Source organism: Plecotus auritus (assembly GCF_963455305.1).
Source record: "Plecotus auritus genome assembly, chromosome: 7".
NCBI classification, from domain to species: domain Eukaryota; kingdom Metazoa; phylum Chordata; class Mammalia; order Chiroptera; family Vespertilionidae; genus Plecotus; species Plecotus auritus.
The window spans coordinates 160,948,944-160,972,235 of NC_137774.1; the positions used below are offsets into that span (position 1 = coordinate 160,948,944).

General features: G+C 46.9%; 1 protein-coding gene across 6 annotated transcripts in view; it reads left to right on the top strand.

Annotated features, from left to right (window-relative positions):
• The window catches only part of MYO10 (myosin X), a 96,138-nt gene extending 76,890 nt beyond the window's left edge, over positions 1 to 19,248 (top strand). For all 6 annotated transcript variants that reach the window (XM_080679454.1, XM_080679458.1, XM_080679459.1 and 3 more), the window contains 13 exons: positions 1,096 to 1,189; positions 1,903 to 1,958; positions 4,145 to 4,287; positions 4,507 to 4,701; positions 5,713 to 5,870; positions 8,496 to 8,619; positions 10,204 to 10,501; positions 11,519 to 11,726; positions 12,638 to 12,774; positions 13,642 to 13,762; positions 14,356 to 14,808; positions 16,161 to 16,352; positions 17,770 to 19,248. In XM_080679454.1, the coding sequence (XP_080535580.1) occupies positions 1,096 to 1,189; positions 1,903 to 1,958; positions 4,145 to 4,287; positions 4,507 to 4,701; positions 5,713 to 5,870; positions 8,496 to 8,619; positions 10,204 to 10,501; positions 11,519 to 11,726; positions 12,638 to 12,774; positions 13,642 to 13,762; positions 14,356 to 14,808; positions 16,161 to 16,352; positions 17,770 to 17,871 (2,281 nt within the window). In that variant the 3' untranslated portion in view covers positions 17,872 to 19,248. The remainder of the gene's footprint in view (positions 1 to 1,095; positions 1,190 to 1,902; positions 1,959 to 4,144; positions 4,288 to 4,506; positions 4,702 to 5,712; positions 5,871 to 8,495; positions 8,620 to 10,203; positions 10,502 to 11,518; positions 11,727 to 12,637; positions 12,775 to 13,641; positions 13,763 to 14,355; positions 14,809 to 16,160; positions 16,353 to 17,769) is intronic.
• The last annotated feature ends 4,044 nt before the right edge of the window (positions 19,249 to 23,292 follow it).

Below are 23,292 nucleotides of genomic sequence, written 5' to 3' on the forward strand. Positions count from 1 at the left end.
TAGTGCTTTTCTATAAGTAATTTACATGGCTTATCTTTACATATAGGTACTACCTTTTTGCTTAAATATCCATGTGTGTTAAGTACTTTCTCCTCTGCCTTATTTAGTAGGAGTATGTATATATGTTTGTTTTTTTCCAGTTACAGTTTACATGTAATATGACTTTGTCTTACTTTCGGGTGTACAGCATAGTGGTTAGACAGTCATGTACTTTACAGAGGGTCCCCCAATATTTCCAGTACTATTTGCCCCCTACAGGAGGAGAGCGTCCTAGCGTCTCTCCTGTTTGATACTGCCCACATTTTGTAGCTGCTGAATAAACGTTGGATAGATGGACGGACAGAGGGATAGTCATGGTCATTTTCCTTAAGCATGTATTGATTTTCTAGTTACATCATAACCTTTGTTCTGCTTGACTTTCCTGGGGTTGCTGGGGTTGGCATGTTTTCCTTTATTATTTGATTCTGGTGGAAACGAGAAAACTCTTCTGAAATGAAGATAGAAGAGTTCTCTGATCAAAATAAATGTCCATTTTCAAGTCCAAGGAACGTTTTTCTATTTCCAGCTCTCCTGTGGTTTCCTTCACTTTCGTAGAAATCCTCTGGGTGGGTGGAACCCCCATCCTGCGGGTGAGGAGGGAAACTGGACTTCAAGTGCCCATTCTGAGAAGGTCCTACATTATTGGCCTTCTCCCCTTGCAGTTTACTTTTCAAAAATGAAAAAGCACTTGAATATTCCCAGGCTTTCAATCAAGATTTTTCACGCAAGTGCTCTGGGTAGAACTGAGGGTTTCATGTTTCCTGCCAGTTTCTCTAGGAACTCAGGGTCATTGTTAAATGTCTGTAAAGGTCTGTGAGACGTGGAGGGAAGCCCTTCCAATGATCTGGAAGTGCAGCAGCTGGAACTGACGGGTACTTTGGCTCTTTCTCTTCACTTTGCTCCTTGGTGGTGGGAAAACCCCCATGTGCCCCGACGTGTAAGAGGTTCACAGCACTGCTGGTCGGAGGCCTGGCCGATTTCCTCCATGTACAAGGGCATTGCCGTTGCGCAAATCCAGACGCTGGCCACTGCTGACAGCCGCTCTCCTTCCCACAGCCAGTGGTTCAGCGTGCTGAGTCAGGTCCACGCGTCCACGGACCAGGAGATTCGGGAGATGCACGATGAGCAGGCGAACCCGCAAAATGCCGTGGTGAGTGAGCATCCATGGGGTGGAGGTGATGCCCCGAGGGAGGCGAGGGAGCTGGGAATTTCTAGGCAATCTTTATTTTTAAAGGGACAGTATAGTAATTGAAGATTAAAACAGGAATATTCTGGCTAAAAAATCATACATAAGAACAGAATAAATTGTACATTAGAAGTAGTAACAGGTTCCAATTCTTCTGCCTCAAACCATTAAAAGAACAACAACAACAAAAAATCCCAATTTTTACCAAATCATGGGAGCATATTACACTTTTCTTACCAGGACTTAGTGAATTTTGAATTGTATTCTGTCTTCGTCTGTCCCAGACACATATACAGAGCCATAGAAATCTTATTTTAGAAATAAAGTCTTATCTTCTCATAAGAAAAACTTAACATCCAAGTTTCTTAGCAGAGTAAATATAAAATTTAGTGATGGATCTTAGTCTAAATCAGAACATTTGTATTATCAAAAGAAGTGCATAGATACTCCTCGCTGAAGGCACTTTAAGAAAAAGGCAGAAAGATTAATTTATAATTTTTTGAATGAGTGAACTTGTAGAATCTGCCCTGCCTGGAGGCTGTCTGTACTCACTAAATGCCTTTCTTAGGAGTCTTGCTGGCCTGCTTGGAGGGTCGTGATCTGGGGGTATTCAGGTAAAGAGCTCTGTATCTGAATGGTTCTCTCATGCTCTCTACTTTCGGCTCCCTCTGTTCCAGGGCACGCTGGACGTGGGGCTCATCGATTCCGTGTGCGCCTCCGACAGCCCTGACAGGTGAGCTCAGAAGTGACTTTTAACAAAAGTAATTGGTTACCTGCATGTGCTCACATCTCTCTCTGCTTCTGGGCCACCTTCCTCTTTATGGGGCTGTGAGAATTCTCTAAGCTGCATGTTCCCACCGGGTCAACCTCAGCAGTCCACCGTCTTCGTTCTTGGTACCCAGTTTTACATCATCTGAAAGTTTTCCTCTGTGTGTCTCTTTGGGAGTGCTGGGGGAGATAGTGAAAACCTAATGTAGACAGTCCATTAAGACAATAAAGAAACACATGTAGGAGAAATAGTCTTTATTTGGATACAGCACAAACTCAGGATTCATACAGGAGGAAAATGCCGGTGTAGGAAAACAGTGTTTTAGCACAGTATTCCAAAAAGGGTGTAGCTCCCCTTTCTAAACTTAATAATGATTTCAAAAGATTTAAAAAAAAATTATTGATTTCAGAGAGGAAGGAAGGAAGGGGGAGAGAGAGAGAAACATCAATGCTGAGAATCATTTGATCAGCTGCCTGATGCACGACCCCCCACTGGGGATCAAGCCCACAACCCTTGACTGGAATCGAACTTGGGACCCTTCAGTCCACAGGCCGATGCTCTAGCCACTGAGCCACATTAGCTAGGGCTGAATTAAAAAGATTGTGATTGGCATTTATATGTAGAGTATTAATAAATTAAAACATATGCATTTCTTTTCCTTGGCATGTCTACCTTATCTGCACCTTCAGAGTAGCATTGGCTTTTGAAGGCATATTGTCTTCGGAGATGGTCTCCTTGTCCCAGTGACCTCTGCCTTTATCATCTCTGGTTTTCTTGGCTGTTTGTGAATTCTGAGTAAGAATCAAATCAGCTCCTACCTTCAGCAACAGCTTTAGAAAGTGAAATGTATTCAAACTGACAACGAAACTACTGTCCACTAGGCAACATTAGTTTTGGAGTGTCATCGCCCCGTTGATGAAGGCTCTCCTGGACCATACGTCCTTGTTTTGGCTTCACCCTGCACCTTCCCACACATGTGTCAGGCCAGTCAATACCCAGAGCCCACATTCTTTTTTTTTTTTTTTTAATATATTTTATTGATTTTAGAGAGGAAGGGAGAGAGAGATAGATAGAAATATCAATGAGAGAGAATCATTGATTGGCTGCCTCCTGCACACCCCCTACTGGGGACCGAGCCCGCAACCCAGGCATGTGCCCTTGGCTAGAATCGAACCTGGGACCATTCAGTTTGCAGGCCGACGCTCTATCCATTGAGCCAAACCAGCTAGGGCCAGAGCCCACATTCTTACTTTGACGGTGTCATTCCTGCCTCATCAGTGTCTGTCTGCTCCCATCCCTTTCACTCCCTCAGGCGGGGCATGTGAACCATGCTTAGAACTTCCATCTCTGCTCCGGCTTTCTCCTCCTCAACTGCCCACCTTTCTCCCTTCCCAACTCTGGACAAATCTTTATTGCTGAGGAGCACCTGTCTTTTTCTGCCTACTACACTCTTGTTAATCTTCCTTCCTTTTCCTTGAACTTTCGCTGCACTTGAACTTGTAAGAGAGGCAGTCACTAGCTGACACAGTTAGATAGAGGAATTCGTATGAGCAAGGACCTGTGAGAGGCTCAAGGTGCTGAGGGGAAAAAAGTAAATTTCCATTATTATGTTACCCCTGACTGGAAAATGAGCCCTTGTTAGATTGCTTTGAAAACGGGCCCACGTGGCTTTTTGTACCCGGCATAATGAACTGTATAAGATATTCCGTTTACACCTTTTTACTGATCTTCTTCTATTACTGGTGTCTGACATCTCATTACCGACCCACAGAAATATTATCCAGGGCAAGACCCAGAGGCAGAAAGAAATTTACTTTGGAGAGGCATCAAAACAAAATTTTCCCCTTCGGTCACCTTAGGTAGCCTTCCCGGGACCAAGTTGCATCTGGAAAGTTTTGCATGGAGACATGTGTTCCCTTCCAGGGCCCTCAGAATGTGTCGCTCCAAGTGAAAAGGTTTAATGATGCATAAAATAAATCCTGCGGAAATGAGCAATGCTTGCCGTCCTTACCGTAAAATACAAATAGCACGGCCATTTCCATCCCCATTGACCCATAAGCCCGGAGAAAGGCATTCAGTCCTGGTTCACACAGAGGTGATGCTTACCGTCGAGCTAAGAGGCTTTGCTCCCTTCTCACCCTGTCGCTCAGGCCCAATTCATTTGTGATCATCACGGCCAACCGGGTCCTGCACTGCAACGCCGACACGCCGGAGGAGATGCATCACTGGATCACGCTGCTGCAGCGGTCCAAGGGCGACACCCGGGTGGAGGGCCAGGAATTCATCGTCAGAGGTGACTGCCAGCAACGCTTTTCTTTTTCATGGACTCCTGCTTTCATGTGCAGTATTTCCATGTTGAGCAGCTTTCCCAAGTCATTTACTTGCTAAAGATAAGACAGAAATGATCACGGTCATTTCTAGCAAAACATTTGTAAGCATCATGCCGATGATTACCTGGTATTGGGCGTTTCTCTTCCCAGTTCTAGTTTTACACTCTCCTCTTGCTCTCCAGGGTGGTTGCACAAAGAAGTCAAGAACAGCCCGAAGATGTCTTCGCTGAAGCTGAAGAAGCGGTGGTTTGTGCTCACCCACAACTCCTTGGATTACTACAAGAGCTCAGAGAAGAATGCTCTGAAGCTGGGCACCCTGGTCCTCAACAGCCTCTGCTCCGTCGTCCCCCCGGACGAGAAGGTTTTCAAAGAGACAGGTAACTGGGGCCGTGTGCTCACAGCGATCGGGGCCCGAAACAGCCGCATCGACTCATAAGAGTTCTGGGTCTGCTCAGGGCAAAGGAATAAGATTCCTACCAGGAGTGTGTGCTTTTTATTTCCTCAAAAAGAAGCTCTTCTCTGGCTGACTTATCTTCCGAGGCTGTCTGTGCTTAGCTATGTGAACACTTAGTATTTAAACCATCGTAAAGAGGTCTTGATTGATGGAGTTGCAGAAAGAGTCTTCTAAGGACAGGAACATGTTAAGCCGATGAAGATTGTCCTTTCCAGGAAGCTTTATTTTTATTTGCTTGAGTTTCATTGTTTTTATCATTGTGCAACGAGAGTCAGAATGCAATCTGAAAAAAGGTAAATCCTGCCAGTGAACGTAACTTAAATAAAATAGGGGGTAAGCTTAGTTTTTTTTTTCTTTTCTTTTCAGTATTATACAAAATAGCTCTAGGCTTATTTTGATTTTTGTTGCTAGTTTTGATCTTGTGCTCCTTTAAAAATATAGCTATTCCATGTAAAAAATACTGGTATGTTTTTAGTTAGTTACTCTATTCCAAATGACAGCTTGTTTTGAGCACAGAAACGGCTTACTTATTAGCACAGGTGTTTTCAGGGGAGAGTCTGAGAAGGGAGAGGAGAACAGGGAGGGAGAAGGAGAAAGCTGTGGGTAGCGTTTTCTCTCTAGTCCAAGAGCCATGAAAGGGGCTTAGTTTATGCGTTTTTCATCCAGATCAATTGTTAGAATTTGCACATTGAATTCTGGGTTTATAGTTTATGTTTGTCTTCCTCTCTCACTGTGAACTCCTCCTGTCTTTTGGATACCTGGGTACCCAGTGCAGGGCCAGGCACCTGTACGAGTTCAGCAGTGACTATTGAATTAAGCAATTAAAGGGGCTCAGGTGGAGATGACGTAGGCTGGACTCCTGGGACCCTGAGGCAGGAGCGTGGCCTTGGTGGCAGAGGTCAGCGCTGACATGTGTGCGATGCGTCTGTTACAGGCTACTGGAATGTCACCGTGTACGGACGAAAGCACTGCTATCGCCTCTACACGAAGCTGCTCAACGAGGCCACCAGGTGGTCCAGCGCCATTCAGAATGTGACGGACACCAAGGCCCCCATCGACACGCCCACCCAGCAGCTGATTCAGGACATCAAGGTAAGGCGGATCCGAGCCCACCCGGGTGGTTCAGAGTCGCTCCCAGATTGTCACCTTTAGGACATCAAGGTGTCAGCATTAGTCAAGCTCCATTTTTCTTCTATAATCAGAGCTAACTCTTGGGTAAATTTTGTGTTTGCGTAGCCCTGCCTTTAGGAGTCCAAATGTGAGATTTTAGGCGAAATTTTATGCTGAAATGTTTTATCCTCACGGGGTGTTTGATGTTGCTGCTGAGGCAGACCTGACTGCTGGGTTCGAGGCAGAGGGACGGTGGTCGGTGGTTTGGAGTTAGGTTCCCCATCCCAGTGGTGTGGATTGCGTTGGGAAGGACATGCTATGCCAAACGACTTCAGCCCTGAGTTGGGGACTGTAGTGTCTCACGTTTGGGCTCCAGTTTGTAGTGAACCCCTTTCACGTCCCGCGTGGTTCAGGGTTCGGGCTCTGGAGGAGGCTGCACACAAATGAAAGAGACTAGAAAATATTAATTTGGAAATATTGGGGGCCAGGCGGGAGCCCAACTCAAGGGGAAGGACTCCACTTTGCTCCGGCCTAGCGATCCCTTTTATTAAGACTATGGGATCCACCCATAGCTCTAGGCAGGCAATTCCAATAATAGCCAATCAGCAAGGATTTATATAAGATTAAAAGGTGGAGGTTGCTTTAGCTACCATTGTCTCAACTAAACAGTGGGTGGTTGGCTCTGACCTTTCAGAGCTTCTAAGTTGACCAGCCTTCCGGGTTCCTTGTCCACACCTCTCTGCTAGTGAAGGCAATGGGCGGCTTCCAACAGGGGACCTTCTAGGAGATAATTCTTCTCTGAACTATGTACAGTTTCTAGACCGCACAGGTGGAGTCACAGAGAGCCCGGGTTGGTCTAGAAAATGTGGAAACTGTACCAGGGGCCCCCAAACTCACAAAAGCTTCTGTCCCCAGACCAACCGTGACCGTGTTAAATTGCCATTTCCTGTGTGTAAAGATGAGCTGCTCAGTAAGTGTGTGTTGAATGAATGAACACACAATTAAATGACCGTGGTGCCCGAGGATTACTGCACTCTTAATCCTGGGAGGGAGACAGACATGGGTATTTGGGTTGTATTGCTCACTCAGCTCGTCAGTCTCTGGTGCAGAGCCAGGTCAAAGGAATTTTTTCCGCTATTCCTCCATGTTATCCATGCAGACAGATTCCCAACACGAAGGAAAGAGCTGGAGCTGATTCTAAAATGATAGTGAGACGGGTATTTATTTACTGATTAGCTGGCCCCACTGGAGTCGTTCAGTTGGTTGAGCTTCATGCAGTGCGCCAAAAGGTTGCCGGTTTGATTCTGGGTCAAGGCACATAACTGGGTTGCAGGTTCAATCCCCGGTCAGAGCACATATGGAAGGCAGCCAGTCGATGTTTCTCTCTCACATCAATGATGTTTCTCTCTCTCCTCTCTCTCTCTTTCTCTCTCTCTCCCCCTTCTCCTCAAGTGAGGATTTTGAAAACAAGGAAATTAGCACATTGGATGGAGGAGGCAAACTCAGCCTTTTCACATGTGGAGAGGGGTCTCATGTCAGTAGTATGTTACTGTCCCACCAAATTCAAGTCAGCCCCTTGGTATCAAAGTTATATGTTTCCTGGGTGTTGGAAGCTAAATTCCACCAAGTGTGTTATTATCCAAGACTCTGCAAATCTTTCTGTGGAGCCCAGGATGCTGGATACTAATAACTTTATTTCTAGCCTTAAAATTTTTTTTGAAGCTTTCTTTTGAGATCGGAGTAAAAAAATGCACATATCAGCTGAACTTTCTCTTCTAAGGTTTATCTAGTCTTACAGTCTCTTAATCAATTTGAAATCAGGCATTCAAAGAGTATTAGAATTTTCCAAATGTGAAAGCGAGCTTTTCAAAAACCTAGACAAGTTGCCCTGATTAAATCTGTACCACTTTATTTTTAAGTAAGTAAAGTTTTTCCTACTTTTAATCAGGTGTTACTGACAAAGTTTCATAGTGGAAATGGAATTACCAGGGTAGAGCGACTCATTGACTCTCCTCCAACTCTTCTGTGTATTCAAAGTCATAAAAGTAACTGGCTGTTTCGCATCCCACATGAACATTTTAGGAGTATAAATACATGGTGAATTTCTGTGAGCAGATCTCTTAAATTTCAGGAGTGAGAGAGAAGGCAGGCACATGAAAGACAGTCTCACTACACCTGTAGCTTTCGGGTAGAGAGAGAATACAAAAGACAAATTAAAGATCTAGCAAAAGGCATTTTAAAATGAATTATAGGTAAAGGTACATGGTTTGGCTAAGCGACAGCTAAATAATTAGCAAGAGAACTTTAAATTTATTTTTTAAGTCTGCATCATTTCAGGGGGAAACTTTTAAATAACATGGGAGAATATATGCAAATGAAATGAAGAGCAAGAGTGATATAAGACAATGTGTGGTTGTGGCTTGTTTGCAGACACAGACTGGGGTCTCTTTGGGCTTCCAGTTACTGATGCTGGGTTCCCACCACCACCCCGGGTGTGCTGGACGGCGTAGACTTTGGAAACACATTGGTGTGTAGGAGACTACAAGTGTGATAATGTTTTTTGCCATGCGTTGGCTTGCTTTCTGTAACGGCCCCTTTGTTTCCCAGGAGAACTGCCTGAACTCGGACGTCGTGGAGCAGATTTACAAGCGGAACCCCATCCTCCGGCACACCCACCACCCGCTGCACTCCCCACTGCTGCCCCTGCCCTACGGAGACATCAACCTCAACCGTGAGTCCCCGTGCCACCCACTTCAGGCACTGGTCCTGCTTTCCCTGTTAACTCCCTCACTGTATCAGCATCTCGTGGTTGTAGTGGTACGAGGACTGTTGTACTAGAGGGGAAAAGGAATCCGAAAATGCCAGCACTCCTGTCCACGCACTCAGTCACCTTAATATCACCAAGAACAGATGCTACAGTCTTTGTTCCAATTATGGAACCAGTTGGCAACAGACCAACTTTTTAAGTAAGAATTTTGTACAATAAAGTAATTGAATTACATAACAAGACATTTATCCTATATAATAAATGGGTAATATGCAAATTGACCGTCACTCCAACACACAAGATGGCCACCCCCATGTGGTAAAAGATGGCTGCCCCCATGTGGCCAGCAGGGGAGGGCAGTTGGGAGGGACCAGGCCTGCAAGGGAGGGCAGTTGGGGGCAATCAGGCCTTCAGGGGAGGGCAGTTAGGGGTGACCAGGCCGGCAGAGGAGGGCAGTTGGGGGTGACCAGGCCTGCAGGGGAGGACAGTTGGGGGGACCAGGCCTCCAGAGGAGGGCAATTGTCGGGGGACCAGGCCAGCAGGGGAGGGCAGTTGGGGGGGACCAGGCCTGCAGGGAGGGTAGTTGGGGGTGACCAGGCCAGCAGGGGAGAGCAGTTACGGGTGACCGGGCCTGCAGGGGAGGGCAGTTGGGAGCAACCGGGCCTGCAGGGGAGGGCAGTTGAGAGGGACAAGGCCTGCAGGGGAGGGCAGTTGGGGGGAACCAGCCCTGCAGGGGAGGGCAGTTAGGGGTGACCGGGCTGGCAGGGGAGGGCAGTTAGGGGCAACCAGGCCTGCAGGGGAGGGCAGTTGGGAGCGACCAGGCCTGCAGGGGAGGACAGTTAGGGGTGACCAGGCCGGCAGAGGAGAGCAGTTATGGGTAATCAGGCCAGCAGGGGAGCAGTTAAGCGTTGAACAGGCTGACAGGGGAATGGTTAGGGGGTGATCAGGCGGGTAGGCAGAAACAGTTAGGGGCAATCAGGCAGGCGAGCAGTTGGGAGCCAGAAGTCCTGGATTGTGAGAGGGCAGTCGGGCATCCCTCGAGGGGTCCCAGATTGGAGAGGGTGCAGGCTGGGCTGAGGAACACTCTCCCGTGGCCCCCCCCCCCCCCCCGCACGAATTTCGTGCACCGGGCCTCTAGTATAATTATATAATTCATAAACAGTTGTGACTTACAGAACATAACTTGCCCCTGTAGTTTTTATTATTTTATTGAAATGGAGGGAAGGAGAGAGAGAGAGAGAGAGAGAGACATTGATCATTTGCTTCCTGCCAATGCCCCAACTGGGGATCGACCTGCAGCCTGGGTATGTGCCCTGACTGGAAATCAAACGAACCCGTGTACAGGACGATGCTCCAACCAACTGAGCCACCCAGCCAGGCCACCCGTCTGGTTTTAATAGCTTTTTCCAGCCGATTCAAAGTTACAGAGACTCTGGTGAGCACTGTGTCATGACGTAGCTGTCTGTCACCGCTCCTTCCTCTCACCTGCTGCTCATGTCGTCCTTCTTGGACCCCCTGGTGTGACTCCTGTTGGTTTGCTTTCCCCAGTGCTCAAGGACAAAGGCTACACCACCCTGCAGGATGAAGCCATCAAGATCTTCAACTCCCTGCAGCAGCTGGAGTCCATGTCCGACCCCATCCCCATCATCCAGGGCATCCTCCAGACGGGGCACGACCTGCGCCCGCTGCGCGATGAGCTGTACTGCCAGCTCATCAAGCAGACCAACAAGGTGCCACACCCGGGCAGCGCCAGCAACCTGTGCAGCTGGCAGATCCTGACGTGCCTGAGCTGCGCCTTCCTGCCCAGCCGGGGGATCCTCAAGTACCTCAAGTTCCACCTGAAAAGGTACAAGCTGAAGACAGATACCGTAGCATTTCACGGGCGTGTGGGATCTGAAAAACAAAATAAACAAGCAAACAAAACAGAGACAGAGGCATAGACACAGACGGTTGCCAGAAAAGGGGGGCGGGGGCGGGGAATGGCTGGGTGACAAAGGTGAAGGGATTGAGAAGTACAGATTGGTAGTTACACAGTAGTCAGGGGATGTAAAGTACAGCCTAGGAAATAAAGTCACTAATATTGTGATAATTATAAATGGTGTTAGGTGCGTACCGGACTTACGGGGGAAGGGGGAAGGGAATCACTTTGTGTAAGGTATATAAATGTCTAACTACTAAGCTGTACTCCTGAAACGAATAAAACATTGATGTGTACTATAATTTAAACATTTAAAAATGATTTTTAATGAGGAAAAGGTAGGAGATGGCCTGGGCGGAGCTGTTCACGCAGGTGGTGTGATGGACTGTGGTTCGGATCCAGAGGATCTCGACCTAGTGGGGTCAGGGACTCCAGGTCAGACCCGTGGGTCGCTGATGTGAGCTCAGAGGGAGCACAGATAGCATTCGTCTCTCGAAGCCACAAAGGCTGTGTCAGGGACCAGGCCACCTTCAGGGTAGTTTCCAACGTGTCGGAGGACATTGGATACATTTAATTACTACAGCCATATAGAGATAGAAAGCCGCCAAACTTAGGTACTCATTCCAGATGAAACACTGGTAGAAAGTCTGGTTCAGATCCTGATTAACTGTGGAAAACCATTTTCACAGGACAGTCCGAGGCAGGACTCTCCAGTGCAACAGCCCTTCAGAGGTGGAAGTTGCTTCCAGGCAAACACTGGCTTTTGGGGTTGTTGTTGTTTGTATTTAAACTGAACCTGCACAGGCTGGGCTGGGCCCCTGCCGGGAAGTGGCTGGTGTTTGCTCCATTCACCACCAGGTGCCTGCCCGCCACCTCGAAGCAGCCCGGCTGCCAGCTGCCAGCCGTCCCCAGTCTGGCAATTAACAGTTGGTACTTGTCTCCTAGGACACGGGAACAGTTTCCAGGAACCGAGATGGAAAAATACGCCCTCTTCATTTACGAATCGCTTAAGAAAACCAAGTGCAGAGAGTTTGTGCCTTCCCGCGATGAAATAGAAGCTCTGATCCACAGGCAGGAAATGACGTCCATGGTGTACTGCCACGGCGGGGGCTCCTGCAAGATCACCATCAACTCCCACACCACGGCCGGGGAGGTGAGGGCTGCCCCGCCTGGCATTCTGTGTGATGCCTGATGCCGATTTGCTTAAGTCAGGAAAGTGGTGCACAGTCAGATTGGCTGTCATGCCAGGTTGTGATTCGCATAGTGTGGCTGCTCCGTAAACACGGAAACAAACGTAACCTGCAACCAACCGCTGTATAAAGAGATAAAAATAGGTACTGAAGATGAGTAGAGACAACACCAAATCAAAGTGCCAGTGAATCTGAACAACCCCAATCCTGCTGATCTTACAGGCAGTGATATCTCGTAGAGATTGCCACCCTGACTCGGGCTGTCCACTATGGCAAGGGTATCACACTTCCGCAATACGGTGTTGATATTTCCACACGAATATCTAGAATGTTCACGCAGGTGAACACCTTTTCTTTTCTTTTTTTTTCTCTCTCCTTTAACATTTAAGTAAAGGCCGAAATTGTCTTGTGTAGAAGATACATCAATGGAAATCACTGTTGTGTCTTGCAGGGTTTTTTTGTTTTTGTTTTTAAGAATTTATTTGAGCCAAACTGATGACATGCTGGGGACCAAGATCACTCTCTCTTTCTCTCTCTCTCTCTCTCTCTCTCTCTCTCTCTCTCTCTCTCTCAGTTTTTGAAGCACAGGGCTTCCGTTTTTCCGTCTTCATGCGCTTTTCCTCCTTGTATGGGTTTATAAGACATTGGCCCAACATCTGCCCCTACCTGTGTTCTTTTTGCCAAGAAAGAGCTAATAAAACTGGTTTCAAGAGAACAAAAGAGAAACAGCACCTTTGGAATTCTGGGTGGGCACACAGGACAGTTTTGGGAGGCTCTTTGGACCCTCACTTGCTGGCAGCTCCCTCTGAGTTCCCAGGAAGGCACATTCTAGAAGCACAGCTCTGGGCGCTGACGGCCTCGGCGTGTCTTCCAGGTGGTGGAGAAGCTGATCAGAGGCCTGGCCATGGAGGACAGCAGGAACATGTTTGCCCTGTTCGAGTCCAACGGACACGTCGACAAGGCCATCGAGAGCCGGACCATCGTCGCCGATGTGCTAGCAAAGTTTGAAAAGTAAGTTCCTTCTCCCTGAAGTGCCAGCCGAGTAAGTAACTAAAAGCAACTTAAGAACAAGAGTGGGGGGACTTGAACTTCCATTTCCAGCCTCCGTGTGCACTGGAGTTTGTTTTATTTTACCGGTGTTGACGCTTACCTGGCTTTTCATCTCTGCGGACTGATCTTTTGATTCCTACATAAAGCCACTGTCTGAGATACGGTTCCGTTTGTCATTGTTCCTTTGCCCCATCCCTCCCGTCCCCTCTTTTACTCATTGCCTTGGGATTCCTGATTTGCAGGTTTTCACGTGTTCATTAGCTTTGAAACGGGGCCAGTAGACGCAAGCCAACTTAGAACTCTGTACCTCTCTTGGAACTCTAATTTTGATCTGTGCCTCTTATATCCCTTTAATGGCAGAAGAGAATATTCCTGTTCCATATGAACACAGTCTCTGTAATATTCATGTGAATTTGTATAAATGTTGTAGTTAATTTAGGGTTGGGAATGAAGAAATCGCCTTGGTTTCTTTCCTTTCTGTGGGTTCAACATAATGCTTAGCTGGCACTAACTAGACTGGGGCACTCGAAAAATACTTGTTAGCACAGTTTAATTGAAGGCTGCCTGTTTGCTGTGTTCAAGTGAGACCCGGATGGAAGCATGGCTTCCAGCTCTGGTTCAGTAGAAATCACGAGGGTCTCTGATACGCCTCGCTCTTACTGTTTTCTCGCTCTCTCCCTCCTCATCTCTGTCCACTTGACTATCTGAGCGTGGACAGGACCTCTGCATCCTTACAGAGAATAAGCCGTGTACAGTCAGCTCCCGGTGGGTCACCCAAGGCCTGCCTCCCGTTTTGCTTCCTGAGTCTCTCTTGACTTCTGTCTGTAGGCTGGCTGCCACCTCCGAGGTGGGCGACCTACCCTGGAAATTCTACTTCAAGCTTTACTGCTTCCTGGACACGGACAATGTGCCGAAAGACAGCGTGGAATTCGCGTTTATGTTTGAACAGGTAAAGGAACTTTTTAAAAAAAAAAAATTTATTGATTTCAGAGAGGGAGGGAGAAGGAGAGGGGGAGAGGGAGAGAAAAACATCAATGATAAGAGAGAATCATTGATGGGCTGCCTCCTGCACGCCCCCTACTGGGGATCCAGCCTGCAACCCAGGCATATGCCCTGACTGGTAATTGAACTGGGACCTTCTGGTTCATTGGTCGATGCTCAACCACTGGCTGGGGTAAAAGGAACTTTTAGACACAGAGAGCAGGGGTGAAACCCATTACTACTACCTTTGTAAATTAACTGCTAATCCTTAGAAATTCGACATGGCAGTCAACTTCCCCGCATGGAGAGGGTTGGCTGCTTGTAGATGAAACTTATGCCCATTTTAGTTGAACTCCTGTGCCAGGAACCGCTCTAGTTGGGCTGAGAGACAATCAGGAATAAAATAAACGTGTTAGATGGTATCCGTGCTAGGGAAGCAGTGAAGCGGGGTCAGGGTACCATTTTCAGGGAAGGTGACATTTGAGAGACATCTGATGGAGGAGGGCGTGAGCCAGGCGGGCATCCTGTGCCTGCCCCTAACGCTGTGACCGCGCCTTTCAGGCCCATGAAGCTGTCATCCACGGCCACTACCCGGCCCCCGAAGAAAACCTCCAGGTGCTCGCGGCCCTGCGGCTGCAGTATCTGCAGGGGGACTACTCGCTGCACAGCACTGTCCCGCCCCTCGAGGAGGTGTACTCCCTGCAGAGGCTCAAGGCCCGCATCAGCCAGGCCACCAAAAGCTGCGCCCCCTGTGAGCGGCAGCGGCGGACCAGCTTCCTGGAGGGCACACTCAGGCGGAGCTTCCGCACGGGCGCGGGCGCCGTGGTCCGGCAGAAGGCGGAGGAGGAGCAGATGCTGGACATGTGGATCAAGGAAGAGGTCTCCTCTGCTCGCGCCAGCATCATCGACAAGTGGAAGAAGTTTCAGGGGATGAGCCAGGAGCAGGCCATGGCCAAGTACATGGCCGTGATCAAGGAGTGGCCTGGCTATGGGTCCACACTCTTCGACGTGGAGGTGAGAGCCGGCTGTTGGGCGGGTGCGCGGGCAGTGGCTGCTTCAGGGACCAGGCTGTGTCCGAGGACATAGATCCGTGCGCCCATGGCCAAGTGCGCACGGGGGGAGGATGGGTCAGAACACTGCTCCCTCTTTTCTTAGAGCCCCCAAATTTTACTCCTAACACCCACCCACTAAAGGTGTTTTTTTTCCTTCTTTATAGTAAATGCTTTTTTAATAATAGGAGTGAGTGAAAAATTAAGATGTCACCTATTCTGAAATAACTTCTTTCTTATGGAAGCCACAGATCCAATAAAAAGTGCTGGTAGAAATGCATTGTATAATTTTAAAAAAATTAGAACTATGTATTCAAAACTTGGGCTATACTTGGATTATTTTACTTTTTTTTCCCCCCATGACTATTTTTAGGGAAGAATTTCTGTTTCATAATTGGAATCTAGCCATTTCTGTTTTGTTAAAGTAGACCATTTATTTAAAAAAAAAAATCTTACTTATGGTTTAGATCCAGGCTTGGCCAACTGCAACCTGAAAGCCAAACCATGCCTGCCTCTTTTTTTTTTTTTTTTAATAAAGTTTTATGGGAACACAGCCATGTTCATTCCTTTATATATCTTTGGACACTTTCACATTAAAGTGGCAGAACTGAGTGGCTGTGGGAGAGACCATGTGGCCAATCAGCCTGAAATATTTACTGTCTGTCCCTTAACATAAGCTTACCAGTCCCGGGTCCAGATGGGCTTCCGTTTTTTCTTACCACAATTCAGGATGTTATCTGATAACCTCTAAGCGAGAGTGTAAACATCTACAGATTGATTTTCTATTTCAAGATCCCTTCATGGCTTTTCAGGGGATGCTGTCTTTGGTTTGGTTGGTGGCTTGTTTGATTGAATTATGTTGGTTTTTGAGCATAAATCAGATGCTTTGTCCAAGTGGCTGCTCTTGGTGTCACTCGTGTGTGTGATGGTTTCACTGTACTGGTTCAGATCAGCCCGTGTTGTTTTCCCTGCTCTGGGGCTCTCTTTTCCTCCCCTGATCCCTGCGGGGAAGTCTGTCCTTGCCCAGTGAGATCGGCCACTGCCACACAGCAGGTCACTGCGGCTCCCTGTCAAGACACGTGCTGTTCACAAGGAGCCAAAACTGTTCAGCACAGAGTGATGTAAAGAACTTCCCTCTGTGATCCTAGATTTTGTCAGAGAGATGCCATTTCTTGTGTTTCCATTCCCTGGCATAAATGTGCATTGCCTGTGTTCAGTATTCTGTGCAGAGGCTGGCCTGAAAGCCTGTCTCGTTTTCTGGGTGCTGTGCTTCTAATTGCTTCCTGATCTAACCCTAACACTGACTCTCATCCCCAGTGCAAGGAAGGCGGCTTCCCCCAGGACCTGTGGTTGGGCGTCAGCGCAGACGCTGTCTCCGTCTACAAGCGTGGGGAGGGGAGACCCTTAGAAGTCTTCCAGTATGAACACATCCTCTCTTTTGGGGCCCCCCTGGCCAACACGTACAAGATCGTGGTGGATGAGCGGGAGCTGCTCTTTGAAACCAGCGAGGTAAGAGGCAAACCATGGCCTTCAAAAAAATAGAAAAACAATGCGCCATTTCCTGATGCCTTTGACCAAGTAGTTTTATTTGAATATTTCTCACTAAGGCATGGGAAAACAGTGTGATGGTCTCTACCCAGCTTCAGGTTCCTCCCAGGCTGAAATCTGATCATCCCAAATTTCTTCTGTATGCCTCTGCAACAGAGAAACCTGGTTCCCTTGTATCAGGGAGGAAAGGAAGAGAGAGAGAAATGATACGGATGTTCAAGAAGAAAAACATGTATTTGGCGATAGAGTCTTGTGAAGATTAATGGGTGCTGAGGGCAGCGAGTAATAGCAGTAACACTCGTCTCTGTGGTGTCCACGGAGCAGGAGCAAGCCAGGGGTGTGGCCATCCTGGGCAGAGCTAATTCTGGCTCACAGAGTCATCAAAAACACCTGAAATATGTGTGCTGTCCGCTCCAAAGCTTACTGTAATAATAATGACGATGATATAAGAAGCCCATTGAAGTCTCCACATAGGGAGCTGCCTACGGTGGAGGCAGGGAATGGAGATGAATCCCTGCTGCTGTCTGGCTGTTAAGTGCTGGAGAGGAGGGGCTGGAAGGAGCGGTCAGGCCAAGGATGTGTTGTGGGAGCTAGATGAGGCCAACCTGAGATGGAGAGAGGTGTGGGGGCCGTTGCCTAGAGGATCTCGGGTGCCAGGCTGCAGGGTTTGGTCGACTCGAATGGACAGCAGGGAACTGCTCTGAGATCTTTGTTCATGAAGCAAGGACAGTGATGACAAGCAGTGATGTGGGAGGGGATTGGTTGGCAGGAAAGAGAGAACCGGGAAGTGGAAGCCAGTTAGGATGTCTTAGCAGGGATCCAGGCCAGCCATGAGAAGCGATGGGCCAAAGGGTGTGGGAGGAGCTAATTTGAGCTTGCACAGGCCTGGAGCAGAGCTGGCCGCCTGCCGCTCTCTGCCCGTCCCTGAGCGTCTCAGTTCTGTTTTCTCAGTTGCACCATGAGGCGTTGACTCAAACTGTACGATCCAGTCTTTCACAGCCATGATTGTGGGCTCTGTCGGTCACCCTTACTTTAAGTGGGTAGAGAAATTCCAGCCCTAGTGATATCAACTTTAGCATCATCGGGTTGGTTCCTTTGTTTTTAATATGCAAAGTCCGACAATTTCACATTAAGCAAAATTGTCGTTTTTGCATGCAAGAACCACCAGGTGGTGCACACTGTTTGGAAAAGCCACAGTTCCCTGCTCCCTGACTAGGAATAGGTAAAAGCAGGTAAACTGTGGCTTCATACAGAACTTGAGCTGTGGATTTGCACAGCAGGCCGGTGGTGGCTTTTCCTGGGAGGACATGTGGTTGTGGGCTGGGCCTGCTGGCCCAGCAGAGACTGGTGACCCTGTGCCTATCTGCTTCCCGGGCAGGTGGTGGACGTGGCCAAGCTCATGAAAGCCTACATCAGCATGATCGTGAAGAAGCGCTACAGCACCTCACGCTCCGTCAGCAGCCAGGGCAGCTCCAGGTGAACCCAGGCGGGAGTCCGTGTGTCTTCAGTCTCTGAACATGCCCCCCTCTGGCCTGGGCCAGCCCCTGCGTGCCAAGCCCAGGGCAGAACTGCCGGGCCCTCTGGAAGCCTCCGGAAGGCAGGTGTCTCCGAGGGACCTGTCGCCCCGTCCACTTCAGTGATCATGTATGAAGCTGTCAACCTTAACCCGATTTCCAAAGCTTTACTACTCTTAGATGACATATGCCTTAACAAAGAGCAAACATACCCACGCTGCCGCCAAAGCAGCCAGAAGTGCCTTAACTTGTGGAGCAACACTAACGGACCTTCACTGTGCTACTGAGGGGAGTGCTCCCCACCTTGTTGGGGAGACTGGCAAAGCCTGGAAGTGGGGGGGCATTTATCCACCAACTATGCACTAACCTCCCCGCCTGATGCCTGATTTCCCGACTTTGAGGGAAGGTGAGGGAGTGAGGAGGGGGACAGGGAGCGCAAGGGGACGGTGTATTTTAGTCGGAGTGCTGCTGGCAGCCTTCCCGGAAGATGCGTATTAACTTTTTTTCTTTGTTTCATCTTTTAAGTATATGTGCTTGCTTGTGCATGCATGTGTTCATAAACCCATCACTTTAATCATTGTCTCAAGAGTATTAAAAGCAAAGGGAAAAAAGGAAGTGCAATGGTGTAAACAGTCTGTCTGTATATTTTAATAGTTCAGAGTTATAGTCTCCAATTTTTACTTTATAAGGTGGTGATATTAACAAACCGAATCCCGGATTTCCCCCATCTTTGCTGTATTTCGAAAGCCGCATTTGGACTCAGTTTTGTTATTCATGTAGCGAAGTCTGCATTCTGTGTCTGCTGTGTTATAAACAGATATGCAGCCTGCAAATAACTGTATTTATAAACCACTCTTAAACAGCTGGCTCCAGGGCTGTTTTTAGAACTATATGAAGTCTTTTTGGAGTCTTGAGTTTCTAAAAGATTTAAGTTAAAAAATGTTTCTTTGAAAGTTAGCTCGAATGGCTCCGGGTAAATCACAGTATAACCATGTTGAATACGGGGAGAAGTGCTGTATTCCCCAGAGGTGAACTACGTGTGCAAGTCTTTAAAGGACCCTGACATTAAATGCTGAGGCTTTACTATAATACACAAATTTTATCTCAAGTTTATAATGGTGGTCTGAAAAGGCGCCTGTAAATAAATCAGCATTTCTGACCAGGAGAAAAATAATCTGGTCTTGGACTTTTATTTTCATATGGAAAAGTTGTAAAGCCTTAGGCCAATTAAGTCTACCCACAAAGAAAAAAATAATGCCTTATCCCTTATGGACAGCCATGTGAAAGTGAAACCATCGTTTGTTGGCTGCAAGAAAGCCTTGACAATAAAAGATATTAGCTGATGTACAGTGTGCTTTCTTTATCGGAGCGGCTCTCAATTCATATGGGGTCTTGTTGTTATTGTTGGTTTGGGGTTTAAGGCTTTGGGCGTCAGGGTGTCTCAGCTGTGTGTTCAATGCCCTTGATCACTGGTCTAAAAACAGACATGTAGGTATCTCGACTGTTCTTGTAGGCACGGAGCATGACTCCAAGAAGGCTGAGAAGGTAAAAGCAGGGTTCGAGGAAATCGCAGGTGAAGGGCAGGCGGTAAACCTTGAGTTGGTCGGGCAATATGGCAAAGGAGAAGGAGGGCCCCGAAGGAGTGCAAGCACAGGGGTGGAGGTGCAGATGGCATGCAGCAGGCGTCAGGGCCATGCTGCGGTTCCGTTGCCCTGGCCCCAGAGAGCATCTTCACTGATCTCACATGATTCCACCTTTGTGCCCCTCAGCCCCCCCATAAATGCTATTCTCCATAGACCAGACGCCCAAAGGGATCTTTATAAAACACAAATCCAAATATATGCCTCTCCTACTCAAAACTATTACTCTCTCCCCAAAATGGTAATCTGTACTACAGTACCCCTGTGTTTTCTGCCCTGGCTGCCTCGACCCTGGTTTCCTGCCACTCCACCTCCCTCCTCCTTCAGCCAAACTGACTGACTCAACAGCACACACTGTCATTTCATCCTTATTTTATCAGCCCCCCAAACTGGGGTATTAGCTGCCCAGCAGTGAGGATGGTAACTGATGTCTCCTGGTGAAACCCGGTGTCTGTACTCAAGAAGACGAGAGCGGTAATTCCCCGGAACCTGGAGCTCCGGCAGCGATGCGCTGGTAAGGATTCATCAGGGCTTCTCCAGGGGGAAACAGTCCTGCTTCGTAGTGTTTGCTGGTTGTTGTGGTGACAGAGTTCCCGCCATGGTTCATTTCAAGCTCCAAGGAGACGTGAGTGTGTGCAGAGTTGGAAAAAGATGCGTGGTCGGACCCATTGTGGTGGGAGCTTGACCTTGCACACCACTGGAAGGTCGCATCAATACGTAATTTTTCAATTAAAAAAAAAGTCATCTTCAGAGGAAAATGTCTTAAGTAAAAAAACCTCAGAAGTGAAAAAGACACTCATAAAGCTTTAAGTACTTTGGGGAGGAAAGTTACATGAGAAAATTGAAGAGGTTTCAAAAGTATATACTTTGTTCCTATCTTTAGTTTTCCCAGGGACTTTGTTTTCTCTTTCAAGTAATAACAGGATTATAGTTGATTTGCAGTTTGAGACATAAACAGGGTCTGTTACCCCTGAGGCACCCAGATGTTTGCTTGGTGGGAACCAGTTGCCTGATTAGAGTTCTCATGATTCCTCATGACCCGCCAGAAAAGAAAATGAGTAATTCCTGTAACTTTGATCTCTTGGGGGAATGTTCTCTATAAGTTTACTTTATAACTTGACATTGAAGTTTAATAGGCCTCGTTATTAGAGATAACTCCAAGGATCGACACCAACCATAACAATTTAACTTTTACTAAATATTTACTAAATTCTTGCTGTTCAGATTTTTAAAATATATATTTCTGTAGGGTTTGCAAATGAACCATAAGAATTGTCTTAAGTTGCTTAGAGCCTCTTTGGGGGTAAAAGATATAAATATATGAAACTAGAAGTTGATTGTGTCATAGCAAGAGTATCTGGACGCTCTGCATATGTGCTGAAGGAGGGTCCAGAAAGCAAGAGTGCAAGGAGGAGAGTTCAAAGGAGAATACTGCACTAAAAAAGAAAAAAAAACACAAAAACACAAAGGCAGATTTGTAGTGTGAGCACATGCCAGTGGCACAAATGAATGAAGAAAATCCATGAGGCAAAAATGAACAGAATGTGGATTCCTAAGTCTTACTTCTTACACTGCCGTGTGTTTCCCTTTGACCATCTCTCCATCGTGGCCAGCGGCATTAATTACCATTTGCTCAGCACACATTATGTTTCAGGCTGTCCCAGGGGTGGTATTACCATCAGTATTTCATTGTGTCCTCACGGTAAGCATGATGTAGGTGCCAACACACCTACTGTTCATAGCTTTTTGAGATTTCGAAAATTTAACTTGCTGTGACAGCTTTGCTGTGTAACAAATCACTCCAAAATTCAGTGGCTAAAGCAACAAGCATGTTAATTCTCTAAGTTGTCTGTCTGAGCTGGGCTCAGCTGGGCATTCAACTCCAGTTCAGCTGTGGCCAGGTCAACTATGTTGACCTTGACTTGGCTTTCTCATGTGTGCAGGGCCTCAGATCAGATGGTTGAGCTCTGTTCCATGTGGTCTCTCATCCTCCAGTTAGCTAGCCTTATTAAATTAAAAAAATAAGTAAATAAATGAAAATAAAAAGTAAAGTATTTCTACATAGCAGCAACAACCAATTATAATTTTTTAAATGATACCTTTGAGAATGTTACAAAAAAACACGTTTAATAACTAAGAAACGATCTGAAGAAATAAGGTATTGTCTGATGTCAAAGCCCATGACATCTGTATGCTACAGTCGGAACTAAGATGTAAACTCATCTACAAAAGCAATTGAAATGAAGTGAAACAGAAAATACTATGATACAAATGTCAGTTAATCATAAAAACAAAAATATGATACCTGGCTGGCATGGCTCAGTGGTTGAGCATTGACCTATGAACCAGGAGGTCATGGCTTGATTCCTGGCCAGGGCACATGCTTGGGTTGCGAGCTAGATCCCCAGTGTGGGGTGTGCAGGAGGCAGCCAATCAATGATTCTTTCTCATTGATGTTTTTATCTCTCCCTCTCCCTTCCTCTCTGAAATAAAAAAAAAAATACTTTTAAAAAAACCACACAAACAAAAATATGTTGCAGCTTAAAAGGAAATGGGTTTATAACCCAATTTATTTGTTATCCAGGTGAGGAAGCTAATGACATATAGCTTCTAAGTTCATGGTCCTTCCTCTTCAATGATGCTGAGTGTAAAGTGTAGTAAAAAAATTAACTTCTAAAGTAAAACAAAATGCAGCCCTTTGTGACATAAAGAAAGTGCCATTTATGGGTTAGTAAAGAGCTTCTGCTGGAAATGTTTATTTCATATTTTAAACCATCTGGCCTTCTGCTTGGTAGAGTCGTGAATTTTTTAAAAGTAAATTTCTGCCGCTGTTCAACCAGAGCTCCCTACTTGGAAATACCATGTGAGAAACACAAGGTTGCAAATTGATACCTGCCATTAAAGGCACTTCTCTTTCCCCTGATTCTGTGCAATGACTGTCATTCAGGCCTCAGCTTTAATGGCACCTCTCCAGAAAGGCCTTCCACACCCTCAAATATAAAATAGCTAGTCCTTATCGCATCCCCACTGTTTGCCACTAAGTGGTGTTTCTTGTTTGTTCAATTGTCTCTTGTAAGTCTTCCCCAATGAAAACATAAGCTTGGTGAGAGCAGAAATCTTTTTGTGTTGACTACTGTCACTCTGTTAACTAGAACTGTGTCTAAAACAGTAATTTTTTCTTAAATAATTGGAGGAGTAAATAAATGATTTTCAATTTGGGGGCCACCCCAGCTGAGATTCCCTAGAGAATGGAGGTTAACTGCTGATGCTTTGGGAAGTGCGATTCCCGGGCAGCGAGGGTAAGGGCACTTGAGGCAGGAAGCTATGCGAAGTGATGTATTTCCATGCCAGCCACTGCTTTGAGTCCCAGTCCAGTTGCTCAGCAGGAGCATGTGTGTGGCCACATGGGATATCTTTACACAGGCTGTGGTGAAGTCCCTCCTCTGAGCAGTCCTCCAGAGAAGAAAGAAAAGAAATTTCTCTTCCTAGCTTGGTCCTGTCTCCTGTTTCCCATTGGTTGAATTTCACTATGAGAGATTTCACATTTTCATGTCATCTGTTGCCTTTAAAGGCCACGTAGCTACGAAGCCATGTCCCACACTGTGGCCAGCTGAATAATGGCCCCCAAAGATATGAATGTTACCTTGTTTGGCACAGAGACTTTGCAGATGTGATCAAATTGAGGATTTTGAGATTAGCCTGGATTATCCATGTGGGACCAATAGAATCACATTATGAGAGAGAGAC